A 15,022-nucleotide genomic window follows, 5' to 3' on the forward strand; every position below is an offset into this window, starting at 1 on the left:
CTCCCGCCGCCTGTTTCCAGCCGGACGCCAGAGGGGAGGCGCCGGATGCGCGGCCAACCCCCGGCCCGTCGGCGAGGGGAGCGCCATCTTTGGCCCTGGCATGAGCCGCCTGCCGGCGTGGGGATCCGCTCGGACGCTGGCCGGGACGGGGGTCGGTAGCGCGTTCGGCTGCGCTGAGGGCGCGCTTAAGCGCCGGTGCCCGGCGCTGGAGTCTGCGTGCATCCGGGCGTGCGCCGCGAAGCCCGGCTCTCTGCTCGGGGAGCTGCGCTCGCGCTGGCCTCGGGGGCGGCCCCGCGACGGACTCCGCCCCTCAGCGCCCGCAACCGCCATGGCCGCCTCGGCGCCCCTCGAGCTGCGCGCCGGCTCCAGTCCGCCCCCAGGTACGTCACTTCCCCCCCGCCCCCCCGCGGGGAGCGGGCAATCCCCGGCGGAGGGCTGCGCCGGGCCGCGGCAGCGCCCGCCCGCCCGCCCTGCTGGGAGGTGGCAGCGGCGGGGCCGGCGCCGCAGCAGTGCCGGTTGCCTGGCGGCGGCCCGCCCGCCATGCCTGGTGGCCCGCCGTGAGCCGCTGCGCGCCGCGCCATGGGGCCGGATCCGGGCTGGGCCGCGCTGGTGCTGCTCTTCGCCGCCTCGCTGCTCACCGTCGCGGCCTGGCTGCTTCAGTACTGGCGGTCCGCGGCCCTGCGGGCGCCGCGGCGGCGCGGGCCGGCGGCGGAGGAAGCCGGAGCCGGGGCCCGGGCGCTGCTTGCCGCGCTGCTCGCCCTCCGGTCCCTGCGGGAGCAGTGGCAGCGGGCCTGGGTGCGAGCCCTCAACAGCCAGGCGCGCCGGCACGGGGTACGGTGGGGCCCGGGCGGGCGGCGGCGAGGGGAGGTGGGGGGAGCGGCGGCGGCTTCTGGGCGGGCGGGGCCGCGAGCCCTTTGTTCTGGGGCGGCGAGGAAGCTGCCTCGCCGGGCGCCGTCAGGGGCTGCGAGGTCTCGGCCGAAGGGAGCCGGTTTGACACGTGAGCTTGGTTTCCGAGCAAACCACGAGCGTCGCTTCTCCAGCAGCTTTGCGCCAGTCCGGCGGGACGGGAGCGTAGCGAAACGTGAGCATGGCGCGTCGTGAAAGCGGGGAAAGGTGGCTGTCGGGCCGTACGCCTCGTTCGGCGCGGTCTGGGGCCTGAGCCCGAGGCGGGTGTGATGAAACCGGCCGACGGGGCCACTTTGCGGTTTCCACAGCAACCTCTTCCGAATTTTCTGGTGTTTCTTCCCGTTAATGTCACAGCATTACCGTTGTATCGCTCTGTGGTTTGGAAGTTCATGAAGAAGAACGTGCCTCGCCGATTCCATAGGGAAGTAATTGCACGGTAGCTCCTGCTGCCTGCGAGGCAGGGACTTTTGCCCGCAAAAGCTGTGGTCCAAAGTCTGCTGTACTTTTGGTTTTTTTTCCTTGTCACGTGAATGGGAAGGGGGAGCTTTCCTGTTAAGTTGTACGGGAAAATCAAGAGCTAAAAAAGGTTAGCGTGAAGCTAACGTGTTTGAAGAAAAGGAAATTTAAAGTCTTGAAGAACGTGGTGTGAGCTCATGTTTGAGTTTTCTAGCGAGACTGGAAAAGCGTCTCCTGTTTTGACAAAGCGAGTTACGTTCTGGACTAGAGGCGGGGCAGAAAAGCGGATCTCTCAGTGCAGCACAACCACGTGAAAAAATCAGGCGATTGGTGAAGGTGGTGAGGAATGAGAAACTATTACTCCCCCTGCCCCTGAGCGTTGTTAGTTGTATCGACGTAATAGGCTTCGTAAAGCCCAAGCCCATGGGTAACGCCGTGACTTTGGGTCCCTTGGGAATGTCTGCGCAGCAGTTTTTCCAGCATTACCTTCTGCAGTCCTTCATTTCTCTGTATTTTCATTTGCCTCAGTGTAATCCCCTGATAATAAATAACTTGCTGGGGTGAGATAAAGAAATTGGATCTTTGAGGAAGGAGCCTTAGGAAGAAACGCTTGTTTTTGTTACGTGTCACCTGCGTGGTACTTGTCTTTTTTCAGGGAAGTCCTTTTCGGTTACACGGTGCGTAAGCTGCAGCCGTGCGATACAGCCGTTTGAATAAAGGCTGCGGAACCTGAATGAGTGTCCTCTGCAGCGTGACCAAAGGAGGCCTTAACTTTGTTAGCGAGCGTGGGACGGTTCAGTTTTGGCCTTTTGTTTTCCTGCTTAAAGTCGATAGCATTGTCTGATGGACCAGGGGTGCTTCTGCAGCGGAGACTGTAATCTAGCGAACCAGGAGAGCGTAGAAAAAGGCAACAAGTCGAGCACAGGAGCTGACGTACCATATGCCAAGGGTGGATTTTATTGTTGTCGATCGGAATTTTGGGGTGGTTTGGTTTTGGTTTTTTTTTTTTTGGTTGGGGTTTGGGGTTTTTTTTGGTTAGGGTTGGTTGTTTCTGGTTTTGGGTTTTTTTTGGGTTGGTTTTTTGGTTTTGGTTTTGTTTTTTTTTTTTTTTACTTGGGGTAGGATTAGCACCAGGGTAGGGAGAGAGAGAAAAAACAGCAAAGCTTCTGCAGTGAAGAAGGGTTAACGCATTTGACTTATAGTTGACTGCTATCCAGAACAATTTTCCATACTCATTTGGGCTTGCCTGTGTGTGAAATTAACGTAGTGTTTGTGAGCCTAAGACCTGACTGGAGACCCGGTTTCCGTTCTCTGTCTGGACAAGCCAAGGTGGGTAGAATTGCACCGTGCGATGGTTCCGTGTGCTGGCCTGATTCATGGAAACAGACCGGAGCGTCTCTGGGGCTCCACGTCAGAATCCTTCATCGTCCTTGAAACTATCTGAGATCCTTTGACTGCTGGGAACTAATGGAGTTCTCTTTTCTTAGAGTTCCGTACAGATCACATTTGAAGAGGGTCCTCAGTTACCACCAGCTGCACATATAAGTCACGTGACGTGCAAGGGACAGTCGGACCGCAGCATGGTAAGGCTTTGCTGTTCTGAATTGTGCAGCGTGGGGTTTCTCCGTTGACTGACGGTGTGTTCGACCGAGATTGCCGAGGCCTGTGCGATGGGGATGGCGGAACTGGGGAAGTTTCGGGCGAGGTCTGTCGCTGAGTTCAGAGGCCTGTCGACAAGCTCTGGGCCTGTGTGTCAGTGAGCTTTGGGAGAGCCCTGGAGGGAGTGTGTCGGTGGAGCTGGGGCCTATGGACGCTGAGCCCAAATATCGGGGTTCTACAGCGTAGAGGAGAAGAGAGCTCTCATCACCGATGCGTCTTTACTGCCTTGCGTACGGAGTCTGAAATGGCAGGTTCGCAGTCCGGAACTGGGTCTGGGAGTAAGCCTGATGTTTCTTTCCTGCTACAATGGGTCAACCTTGCCTGTTGCTTTTAGAGATTTTTCTGTCGCGCGGCTGCCTCTCGCCAAGGATATAAACTCGTTTCCTTCCTTTTCTTTCTAGGTGCTGTCCTGCCATCTGTCAGCTGAAGCTGTGAAATTCCCGGTCTCCGTTACTCAGCAGTCCCCAGTTGCTGTTTCTGTGGACACCTATCATGTCACTCTGGCTGTGCTGCAGGCTCAGGTAACAGCTGTAAAAAGTTAGCCGTTTAACTTGTTCTTTCGCACAGCCCCATGCTGATTGAGGAAGGAGGACCCGATTTAGTGCAAATACAGGCCTCCTCGTGCCGGAAGCAGCAGCGTGCTGTTGCTGACGTTTGGCGGGGTGGCAAACATTGCCGGTCTGCCTGCTGAGTCCCATTTTCTGAGTCTTATTCTGCAGGTCTTGGCCATGTAATGTATCTGTAAAAATATCCAGAGAGATTTGAGGCATGGCAGCGTTCTATACTGTGTTTTTAAGCGGGCGTTTGAGAAGCGAAAGGTTCACAGAGTTCAGTTCCCCTTGCGGTGTGATGGATAGGGAAGGGCGCGTCCCGTGCGTACGTACGATTGCGGCATTGTCCTGGTGGTCGGTGTGAAAAAGAAACCTGTGGTGAAGAGCAGTTTGCTTGTCAGTGTTCCCCTTAACGCATTCACAAGAGCGTGATGCAGATTTCTTTTTTTTCCTGCGCGTTCAATATTGGAGATGCTTCTTCCGGAGCAAAAGCGCTGTGAAACCGCAATGGGTGGTAACTCCGTAGTCACTTTCTGGCTGGATTTGCTTCTCTGGAACGTGACTTTGTTCCCATCACGAAGAAGGGCTTGACGCCGGACACGGTATCTTGCTCGGAGACCATGCGCTTGTTTGCGCTATAGGGAGACACGGTGAAATTAGAAGAGGTGGCGGGGGCTGATTCTATGCTATTGCAGGTATTGCAGTTGGAAGGTTGTTCTAGTGCCCCCTTGCTCTCAGAAGCTTTATTAAAATGTTCAACCTACGTTTATCAGGTCGTCCCGGTTTGGTTTTATGCCTCGGTTCCGTGATCATTTAAATAGCTCCCCCCCGCTGTTTAGCACGCCTGCTGCAGATCTAGCTGTGGGCAGCAGCTGTGGTCGCTTTTCATCTTTGCGTAGTCTCTGAGAGCCGGGTGGCCTTCGTCACATCTCATCAAATTGCTCCTCCGCTTGCTGGCATTTTCTAGGTCTCCTTGTCTGTGCCTGTCCGAGTTTTCAGTTGATGATTCTTACAGAGAATTGCATGTGGCATTCTACTTGAGGTCTTGCTGCTGCATTGTGAAATGCTGGTAAGGTTATCGTGTGCCTGTCGGTCGGAGTACTTGAAGCATTGCGTTTCCAAATGTGCCTTGCCTCTCTTAGGCACCTCTTGTTGGTTCCTTACCCGGCTACCGAGTCCCAGATCTGTCGCTTTCGACTGACGACCTTCTGTGTTCCTGGTAAACGAATGTCAGTCTGCCAATTACTTTGGAACTATGTAAAATTTCATTGCCCTGTTTTCGCTAGAGATACCGGCTCAGGAGTTCTTCCTGTGCGGTTCTGTTTCTGTCCGTTGCGTTAACGCGACGCCCTTTGGGTGTATCGGTGTGCAACTTTGCAGCCGAACTACGGGATGGTGTACGGTCTGGTTTGTTGTTGCAGACTATCGGTGACCTGGATGAGTTTTCAGTCTGAGGATGATCTCCCGGAGACGCATTGCTAACTTACAAATGGCCGTGCTTAGTATTGGCAACGATTAATTGACGTAGCTCAGCAAATATCCCGTGTCGGCACCTAACTTGCTCTTTTGGATTGTCCTGCGGGCTGCTTCTTCTGCCAAAGAAATAACCTGTCGTTTTTCCCTGCGATGGTGCCTGGACGTCCAAAGGCGGCGAGGAAGCCAGATCTCGCTACGGAGCGACAAGGCTTCTGCAGCTGCTTCTTCCTGTAGGCCCGGGACCGCGTGCGCTCTTATGTTTTGTCTCTTACTGTTGCACTCGTATGAGGGCTTTTCAGTTGCTGAATTTGAAGTGGGGCAAAAAGCACCTAATGGAAACGGAAGCTGTTCCTGACTCTGGGTATCTGCTCTGGGCCAGGTGGAGATCCGCTTGGAGGAGGTACAGAACGAAGGTCTCCTGGTGTCGTGGACCTTCAAGGACAGACCAGACTTGAGCCTTTCGGTTCTTCCGAGACTTCAGCTTCGCGAGGTGAGTGGCAATCAGCAGGGAGAAGGGCGGGAGGGGCGGAAATGGCGTCGAGCCGAGAGCCAGGCTGCTGCGGGGCCGGAGGGAGAGGTTGACGACTCTCTGTCATGGCCCTTTAGGGTGACGGAGGGGATTCTTTCACCCTGGAATCGATACTAGCTCAGCTCTGTCAAAACAGGGCATCCGCAAGAGGGCCTAAGCAGTACTGACGTCCGTTGTCCAAGTTTGGTGTAACAGCAGAATGGGAGTCTGCATAGCGAAAGAGGCTTTCTGTCTGTGTAGGTCCTCCTGCTGTTGTCCTGTGTAGAGCTGCAAAATGAGCTGGGTTGGTTCGGTTTGGGGTTTTTTTTGTGTGTGGTTTTTCTTTGTTGTTTGTTTTTTTTGTTTGGGTGGTTTTTTTTTGGGAGGTTAGCATGCGGAGCCTGCGGGTATTGAGAGGTTTAATGGGCTGAACGGCAGCGTGCTTGCGCTTTTGGGATCCAAATAAGTTGGTCTGTTTGTTTTATTGACACCCTTGTTGCTTTATCCTGGGTAGATGTAGGAATCTGGCTGTTCTCCCAAAAGCGTGGTAGTACCGTCTCACGAGGCGGTGAGGACGTGGCAAACCATAAAAGCTGTATTGTCAATATTTGCGCCCGGTAGACTACAGACGTAGAGACTTAGTTTGTCTCATTTGGACAACCTATATTTGCCTGCAGCTGTTAGACAGAAGCTTTAAGCGCTGGGGAGAGCGAGTACAGGATACGGGAAGAGGACCTGGGAGGTTATTACCGGGAAAAAGACTGTGTAGCGTCTTAGAGGCTCGAGACCCAGTCGGAGCTGTGTAAGGAGAAAACGTGTCTGCCTTGTTACGACTTTCCTGCGTTTCCTCTTAATTTGCGGAGAGAAGAATGAAGGGAGAGCGGATCTGTCCACCATAAAGGATCTGATCGAGGATACCATTGTCAGCACGCAGCCAGCCATGATGGTGAATCTGAAGGCCTGCGCCACCGGAGCCGGTGCGGTAAGGCTCTTTCCTCACGTCATTCTTGCGCCTCAGACGCTGGGCGCTTCTGGGGGCTGAGGCCAAGGCGGGAATCCGAGGGTTTAGACTTACTTCTGGGCGACAGCCGCATCACGGCCTGCGCTGTTGTTCGAGTTGGGGTACTGTGGCACGGGGAGTAGGGATAATTAGAAACCGCTCTGGAGGACGGCTCTGTTTGTACCTTGTTTCCTGAACGCTGAATGCTGAGTGGCGGTTGCGTTGAGGCGGAGCCGGACTGCCCGAGACGCATCTCTGTTTTGGCAGTCTCTCTGTTGCTCTGAACACCGAGGCTCCGTCCGGGGCAGCCTTTACAGGCACGGAATGGTCCGTGGTTTGTCGTCTTCGGTGGTCCGTCTGGCAGCTGGAGAGCTTGCTCTTGTCTGTCTCTTCCTGTCTGCCTTAAATTCCCTATCTGAAATAACACGGGGGGCCTGCCGGAGGTCGATAGCTTGGGGAACCTGCGGTGCCTCTTGATGGCTCTGTGGGCGTTCCCCTACGTTGGCGTGAGGAGCTGCTTAAGTAGATGCAAGGACGAACGTCGCGCTCTTGCTGCCGTCTGCTGGTGAGGGAACGATAAAGGCGTCGGTCTCGCTCTCGTCATTCCTCAGGTACCCAGCAATAAGTTGACTCGAGAGTCCCCGTCCGGAGTAGCAGCGGCCCCTCTGGGTTCTAAGCTGTTGCTCCGGAATCTTCGCGTGCTGAACTTGGGCTGCCGGGGGAAGGGAGGTAAGCGTGACGACGTTGCCGATCTGCAGGGGCAAGCGCGCAGGTGGCGAGATTGGGGCGAGTGGACGTTTTGGGCGGGTTTGAATGGAAAAGAGGGGCGTGCGTCCGCCGGGCTGCTGCCTCGTGTTGACGAGCGCGCGTGCGCGCTCTGTCCTTCTGTTGCAGGAGCGGGGGAGGTACGCTGCGTGGCAGGGCTAGACAGCCCCCCGCAGCAGAAGCGGACGAGGCCAGCGACAGCTGGCGGCGCCAGTGCCGCAGCAGAGATGGAGTGGAACGAGGAGCTCTTTCTGTAAGCGTCTGCCCTCCTTTCGGCCCGCGCGGTCTCTGGGTGTCATTACCGCGCCGCAGTAACCAATGCGGACGGCGCGGAGGTGAACTCTCGCGCCGCGGGGCGGCGTGCGTTTATGCTGCCCGCGTGCTGGGCTACCGATTCCGGCGACTGGCCTCAGCTTGCCTATGTATTTCCCGCTCCCCCGGACGCTCTGTGTTTTTAACTGGATGGGCGGAAGCGCCGATCGCAGGCGTCGTGGGGGAGTGGCGGCGTGGAAGGCCCGAAGCGTAAATCTTGGCCTTCCCAGACGGCTAGCCCTCTCGACTTGCCCTGGAAGCCTACATGGCCCTGCAGGGGACGTGAACTGGAGCTCTCCTGTTCCGTGTAGCGTGCTGCCCCTTGTCGTGTCCTCCAAAGTAGCGCGTGCCTGCTGGAGCTTTGGAAAAGGTGACGAGGCGCGTGAGATTTGAGGGAGGGAAGATACGGAACGGGGTTGTTTGCTACGTGGCTGTTTTGCAAAGACTGCCTGATACCAGCCCGTCTTTTTCTGTTTCAACAGGGAGTTGGGACCTAGAAGTAAAGAGCTGAAGCTACAGGTGCTGGGGAACAGTGACGGAGGGGGAAGTGAGTATGGGCAGCTGTAAGATGGATTGTAAGGCAGGGAAACAAAAATGCCTAAGGGACTTCCCGTGCTTTGAGCCTGCGGTAGTTCTGTTGGTACGATGCGTGACAAACTCCGCGAAGGATTTTTCACGTCCGACTTCACGTGAGCCTCTGACCGCGTGAAGTGACTCCAGAGTCCGTTTCTCTTAGTGAAACGCTCTTACTCTGACCTTTTTGGTACCCGGGAGGTTTCTGTGGCCTGCCCGTCTCTGCTCCGAAGCAGGGCGAGGGATGCAGGGATTTGCCCCCGTGTATTGGAAGAACGTTGCAGAAGGCTCTTTGCTCTGTTCGTTTGTACTCGGTCAGGGACTAACCGCAGCGCCTATTTTTGATGGAGGCCGCGCAACATCCGCCTCTTTAAGGGAGTCCATTTCTGGATTGGTAAAGAGGAGCGCTGCCTGCCCCCTCCTCCCCTCGAACCTGGGAGCTACTGGGGCCGTGGGGATCTGCTTCGCTGGCCCGCACGGCTGATTCCCAAAAGCGGGGGTTGCCTGGGAGACGTCCGAGGCGCTGAGGTCATGCGGTGCGTGTTGTTTTCCTGTTCCTTCTTGCAGATGTGCTGCTGGCCCACGCCACGCTTTTGCTTGATTCTTTGGGCAAACGACCATCTGGGAGACAGGTCTGCTCACTGGCCCCAGGAGCCGGGCAGTCACTGGCGGCCGAAGCTACCATTGTATTGGAGGTGAGTTCGCGACTCCGGAAGCTCGGCACAAACGTGCGCTCCGGAAGCGTTCACGACGCGAGCCTCTGGCTGGAGACAAGCGTGATTAGGCCTGGGCTCGTAGCGTGGGGACTGGCAGACCCTTAGGCCGAGGAGGGGTGTCGCCCGGCCCTCGGTCCCTGACCCTCCCTCCGTTCAACCAATGCTGTGGCAGGGATGGCTCCTCAGTGCCCAGAGCGATGGTTTTTTGTCACCCCTACAGCTGCCTTTCCGTCTGGGAGGAGGAGAGCCTCTCTGAGCTGTGCTTTACTCTTTGTAGCTGCTATTCCAGGAGTCTCCTGCATCTTTGAACGCTCAGCACGCTGCATCTCTGCGAACCAGCATCACTCCCACTAAGAAGGTGGAGATGGACCGGACCATCATGCCCGACGGCACCATCGTGACTACCGTCACCACGATTCAGTCCCGGCCCAAGGCGGACTGCAAACTGGGTGAGGCTGCTCCCCGACAGGCGTCTTGTACGGGTGGCTGCGGTGGGGGCGCAGACTCGGCCGCGATATTCCCGAGGCCGCTCACGCGGGCAGGAGCAAAAGCGCCTGGCCGTTGTACGTTGCGGTTGTCGCGGACTCGCGCCTCGCGCGGCGCTTTTGGCTTCTGGGTCGGTCCGCGGGTGTTGTCGCTGTTCCCTTGGTGACTTGTGGCTGGCTGGAGACTCGTGTGCAGCCTTGGGGGAGGGAACCGATGCAGCCCTGTGTTTGGGGGGAGGCGAGAGAGGGACGAGCCTCTCTGACGCCCTTTGGCAGCGGAAGGTCCCGACTCTTAACGTGTATGCTGCCGCATAGCCTCTGCGTGATGCTGGGCCTAAGCGTTTTGCCGCTCTCCCTCTATTTTCTTTGCCGCTAAAGACGTTATGCCGCACATGCCGAATGCGGAGCCGAAAGCACGTTTACCTCGCTTACTAGCGTTTGTCGCCGCTTGCGGTCTGACACCCTGGTGAACGCGGTGCTGGTTAGTCCGTGAGGCGGGTCTGAGAAACGGCACGAACGGGGTCTTGCGACGGGGCTGCTTCGTGTGTCTCTTCCCAATAGGCTTCTTACTGCCTCATCGCCGCAAAGCCTCGCGGAGCTGGCCTCTGTGGGCTCTCCGCGTGCGCGCTTGAGGCTTTTTGGGAGCGTGCGTTGGGGGCTGCGATACGGTCGTGAAGTTGCTTAAGCTTTGCTTCTGCTTACTGGTGTCTCTGCCTCTCTTTCACCGTGAAGATTCACCATCGAGGTCGCCTTCCAAGGTGGAAGTGACTGAAAAGAAGACAACGGTGCTTCTGGAGAGCAGCTGCCCTCGCGGCCCCTCGCCCGGCGGTAGCCGTAAGTGCTTGGAAATCTGAGGCTCCTACCGGGGCGACTGTGTTCCTTAGCCTTTCTCAGAGAGCGGCGGTCTGAACGTGGGTTGCTGAACTCGTCCGCATTTGCTGCGGAAGAGAACGTCCGGACGCCCGAGCGAAGGCAGGGGCGGAGGGCTGTGGGGGCGTGTAAAAGAAATTCTACTTTGGCTATCCTGTCTGTGAATCTGGGTGTTTCCTCGGTTGCCGGGAATGTTCCTGCCTCTCCGGACCCCAAGGGCTTTGTTCGCCCGGTACTCCGACGGTCTCCAGGACGGAGTGCTGCGGCCGTTTTGACGGTCTGTAGCCAAGGCTGCTGCAACTCTTGGGAGTCTTTGGAAGCCTTTGTTGAGGGAGAAGGGTATTTTAATGATAAGCCTGGTGGGAAATAAAACTTTTCGGGTGCCCAAGCGAGCCGAGAGCTGTATGGAGCTTCTTTCCTGTGGTTTATTCGGGCAAGCCCGTAATCAGTTCTGTTCTGTACCTTCGTGCGCATGTAGTTGCCTATTACAAGCATTGCGGTCAGCAAGCGACCTCTTGCCCGTGCTGAAGGTCGCTACTTCAAGCATTGGTATCTTTCTTGCGCTCAGGGGATAGCCATGTGCCCAACGGCTTGGATCCGGTGGCCGAGACGGCGATCAGGCAGCTCACTGAGACGAACAACAAGCCCGCCAAGAAGACCCCGACAAAACGTAGCACGCTGATCATCTCGGGAGTTTCCAAGGTCTCTGGTAGTTAGCGGGGCTCCATTTCCACTCTGGGAGGTTGTTTCTGGGGATGCGTGCGTGAAACCACCCTGTCCCGTAGGGACCGGTGCGGGAAGGTTCCGGCACAGATGACTTGCTCGGCGGAACCCTTTCGCTGCTTCCTTGCAGCTTGTCATTGCTTCCCAGTGAGTGTCAAAGGTACCTCGCCAGTCTGCGGGGCAGCTGCCGGTGGGAGTTTGCAAAGGGCAGCCGCAAAAAGGGAGGCTGCTGCCGTAGCCGGTTGGGAACCTTGTGGCGAATCTAAGGAGTTTTCCTTGGACTTGCCTACGGGAGCGAGGGAGGCGCTGCGGCACCCTTTGGAATCGGCCACGTTCTGGTGTGTTTCAGCAAAAGAGCGACGATTGCGCGTCGGCGCGCTCTAGCGCCGACGATCGGAACCGGAGAATCCGCGCATAGGTGTGGATGGAAGAAGGGATACGGACGCGATCCTTTAGGCCCTGTCTTCCTGTCCGCCTGACCTTTTAACCCCCCCTCCAGGTACCTATTGCTCAAGATGAAATGGCACTTTCTCTGGGTTATGCCGCGTCCCTGGAGGCCACGGCGTACGGGGATCCTGCGGCGGAGGGCGTAGCTGACCGGATGCGTGATTCCACCGAATCGTCGCGGCTGCTGGAAACGTCGCCATCGGGACAAAGAGCCAGTCAGGAGCTGGATGAGACGACGCGATCGGACGTCTCTGAGAGACCGTCGGTGGAAGATGTCGAGTCTGAAACTGGCTCCACGGGAGCCCTTGAGACCAGGAGCTTGAAAGATCACAAAGGTAAGGATGAACCATTAGATGGTAGCTAACATTAGCCTGTTGTCCTTGAGGACAAAGCGGCGTCCAAGTTCCCCACCCCGAGCGCGGGGGCTGCGGCCGGCTGTCGGTGTGGCGAAGAGCAGCTTCTGCTGGAGCCTGGAAGAGCCTGCCTCTCTCCCATGCTTCCCGCTGGAGCAGTTCCAAACTCCTCTATTTGCAGGTGTGCAATTCCTGTGGCCTTTTCGGTTTTGTCGTGGTCTCTTAGATGGGAACCCCGCGCAGTTCACGCGTTCCCCAGAACCCATTTTCGCTCCTTGGCCTCTGGGTCTGCAAGTCAGGCGCGCGTCTGTAGGTGATGATTCCCGCTCTGAATTTGGCTGCTTCTGGCACGGAAACGGAGGCTGCCCGACAACGCAGATCGTACGGGCCTCGATGCCCTCCCTCTTTCTCTGTTAGCATCCAAGCAGCTAGCGCCTCTGACCTGTTGTACCGCAGGATGTCCCGACAAACTCTCTGCTTTTAAACGATGGAGCAGGCCTGCCCCGACCGAGCTGCCGTTCTGGACTTTGCGGGCTCGTGTCGATTAGGTGGATGGCGCACCTCGGATTTGTTTGCTTGTAGCTGCAACGGTTCCAGTTAGCTACAAATGTACAGAAACGAGCGTGAGCCAAAATCTCAATTGCTCGGAATACGAGCGCGGGACACGTTTCAGGGCATTGTACTCCAGTAGCGCCAGGTACCGTTTGAACTGTGGCGGCCCCTTGTTGTTTACACGTCGGCGGGTAGAAAGGTATGTGGCCCAGGGTCTTAAGAGACCTGGTGCATGGGGAAGAGAAGGAAGAAACCAGAAAGCGAGCCCCCTCTGTAGGAAATACCGTTGTAGCTTTGTCTCGCGAGCGGGTTTTGGGTGTGCCTTTTTGTACCTGTTTGGGGTTGATGGTGATCGGCGTCTCCATCCTGTCCTGCCCGCGTGAGTCATCCGGAGCCATTGCCGTTATTTGTCTCGCGATTCGGGCGTCCGGTGGAACCGTGGGCGGTTGTTCCAGGGGTTTGATGACCGGCTGCTCCGGGCATCCTCGAGATGGGCTAGTCCGAGAGGCCTTTTCCCTCTCGCGCGTTCCTCCTCCCGGCGTCTCTGCAGGCAGACGTTCTCGCTTGTTTTCCATTCGTATGAGCCTTAGCTTTCTACTACAGCTCTGCACGTGTCCTCCACCGAAGGGAGGACGTTGTGGCGTGAAAGGAAGTTTACACAGAGGGGATGCCAGACGGCGTGCTTTGTGAAAGCAGCCTGTTGGTATTGCAGTCTGTCCTGAAACGTAGACTTTGCCTCGTGGTTGGGAGCCGGGATTCCCCGACCCGCTGTGCGCTTCCGGTGCTCGGGCCGGAAGAGGTCTTTGCCGCTCGTCCGAGAGCGGCTGGGTGTGTTATTGCCCCTGAGACTCACCAGGGCGGGATACTATCGTGGTTTCTGTCTCCTTCCTTTCTGTCTCTGCAGTTAGCTTTCTTCGGAGCGGTACCAAGCTCATCTTCCGGAGAAGGAGCAAGCAGAAGGAAGCGGGCCTGAGCCAGTCGCACGATGATTTGTCCAATGTTGCCGCCAACTCTGCTGCCAGGAAGAAAGCCGGCAGCTTCTCCCGCCGCCTCATCAAGCGCTTCTCCTTCAAGTCCAAATCCAAACCCAAAGCTAGCGATGGCACGACAGCAGGTGAGAACTGAAGGAGGGAGAAGCCCATCGGAAGGATTGCATAGAGATCCTTTTCTAGTCTCTTGTCTTCCCGCTCCGTGGTATCTGTGACCTGCAGTCCAGTTCCTTCCGACCTTGGCTGAGGGAAGACACCCCAACGCTTTACACCATTTCGGGAGCGGAGGTGGCGAACCAAGGGCTTAGGCTGCTCGTCTGCCTTGGCCTAGCCTTCTCCGACTGTCGTACCCCACCGTGCCGTCCCGGAAAACCCAGGTGGCATGCTAATCCCTGCAGGGGTCCCAGGAGCTGCGGAAGCGACTCTGCCTGTGTAGCTGTCTGGTGTCACCGGGTGCATCCTGGAAAGGCGGGGGGGGGGGGGGGGGGGGGCGCCTCTCAAGTGGCAACCGTTGGAGGTAAAGATCGAGAAACAGCCGTGTTGGCTACGTTGCCGAGAAGCACGGGATGTAGCCTCGCTCGGCTCTTCCGGCGAGACAGAACGACGCGGTCGCTGGCCGTCTGAACGCTCGCATTGCTTCTGCTTGGTGCAGAGGCCATAACCTGACTGAGGGGTGGGGTGAGGCGATGCGTTCCTGGGCTGTGAGTTGTCAGGGGAACAGGCTGCAGCTCTGCCATTGGAACGGTCTGTGGTTCGGACAGTGCTGAGCGATGCATCAGACGTTAGAAAGAAATTTTTTACAATGAGGGTGGTCGAGCACTGGAACGGGTTGCCCAGAGAGGTGGTAGAGGCCCCATCCCTGGCAACATTCAAGGTCAGGTTGGATGGGGCTCTGAGCACCCTGATCTAGTTAAAGCTGTCCCTGCTGACTGCAGGGGGGTTGGGCTAGATGACCTCTAAAGGTGTCCCTTCCAACCCAAAGCATTCTATGATTCTATGATTCTATGCCTGCTTTGTGCCATGCTGATGAAGGAAGGAGTCTCTAAGAAGGAGGAAGTTTTAACTGCTGGGTGAGTCTTTGGAGAAGCCCGAGCCCTCGCCAGAATGTCTAGTCGGTGCTGTCACCTTGCGACCCGGCCCTCCTTCTGCATCTGTGTTCTTGAGCAGGGAAGGGGCCGTGCCGCATGCGCGCACCGGCTGTTGTACGAGCGGAACCCTTTCCCTCGGGGACGGTTGGGGGTGTCGACAGCGGGGCGCTGGGCCGTCTTCCGGACCTGCGGAGGGCCTGGCCTCTCGCGGTTCTCGCGCCGAGGACCGGCACTGCGCTGGGGATGGACGGCGAGGAATGTGGCAATGCTGGTGAAAGCGCGGTCTGATGTGAAGCCGGAGGCCGCGTGGTGGAGGGAAGCGAGCGTTCACACGTTTTCACTGATGAAAGGGTTTCCTGTAGTAGAAGGAGCCATTCTTGATTGCATCCGGTATTTCCTTTCTTTTAGCAAACCTGGTCCACCGTGTTCAAACGGTGGGCGTTTCCGCAGCGGGTATTTGCAGAGGGAGAGGCGCCCGGGGGATAATTGACCGCTTGCGCGCGAGGAGACTGCCCTTGCGGACGAACGTTTTTCTGGTCTCCTGACACACGTGCATTGTGAATATCCCCAGGGGCCCAGTTCGGATAGCGTAA

At 57.2% G+C, this 15,022-nt stretch overlaps 1 protein-coding gene across 1 annotated transcript; it reads left to right on the plus strand.

The window, feature by feature from the left end:
* The first annotated feature begins 579 nt into the window (after positions 1 to 579).
* C2CD2L (C2CD2 like) lies at positions 580 to 13,743 on the plus strand. Its single transcript, XM_075723296.1, has 14 exons — positions 580 to 831; positions 2,850 to 2,945; positions 3,423 to 3,542; positions 5,428 to 5,538; positions 6,422 to 6,538; positions 7,168 to 7,285; positions 7,451 to 7,574; positions 8,116 to 8,180; positions 8,774 to 8,901; positions 9,200 to 9,371; positions 10,140 to 10,241; positions 10,846 to 10,979; positions 11,500 to 11,782; positions 13,257 to 13,743. The coding sequence occupies exons 1-14, from the start codon at positions 580 to 582 to the stop codon at positions 13,475 to 13,477; spliced, it is 2,043 nt and encodes a 680-aa protein (XP_075579411.1). The 3' UTR covers positions 13,478 to 13,743.
* The last annotated feature ends 1,279 nt before the right edge of the window (positions 13,744 to 15,022 follow it).

Source organism: Pelecanus crispus, chromosome 19, assembly GCF_030463565.1.
Source record: "Pelecanus crispus isolate bPelCri1 chromosome 19, bPelCri1.pri, whole genome shotgun sequence".
Lineage (NCBI taxonomy): Eukaryota > Metazoa > Chordata > Aves > Pelecaniformes > Pelecanidae > Pelecanus > Pelecanus crispus.

What these genes read in the sequence shown, in the direction of transcription:
- C2CD2L (XM_075723296.1), top strand. Translation starts at nt 580, where the DNA reads ATGGGGCCGGATCCGGGCTGGGCCGCGCTGGTGCTGCTCTTCGCCGCC. An exon ending in GCGCCACCGGAGCCGGTGCG is followed by an intron (nt 6,539 to 7,167) that starts GTAAGGCTCTTT and finishes GTCATTCCTCAG; the next exon opens with GTACCCAGCAATAAGTTGAC. An exon ending in TGGAACGAGGAGCTCTTTCT is followed by an intron (nt 7,575 to 8,115) that starts GTAAGCGTCTGC and finishes CTGTTTCAACAG; the next exon opens with GGAGTTGGGACCTAGAAGTA.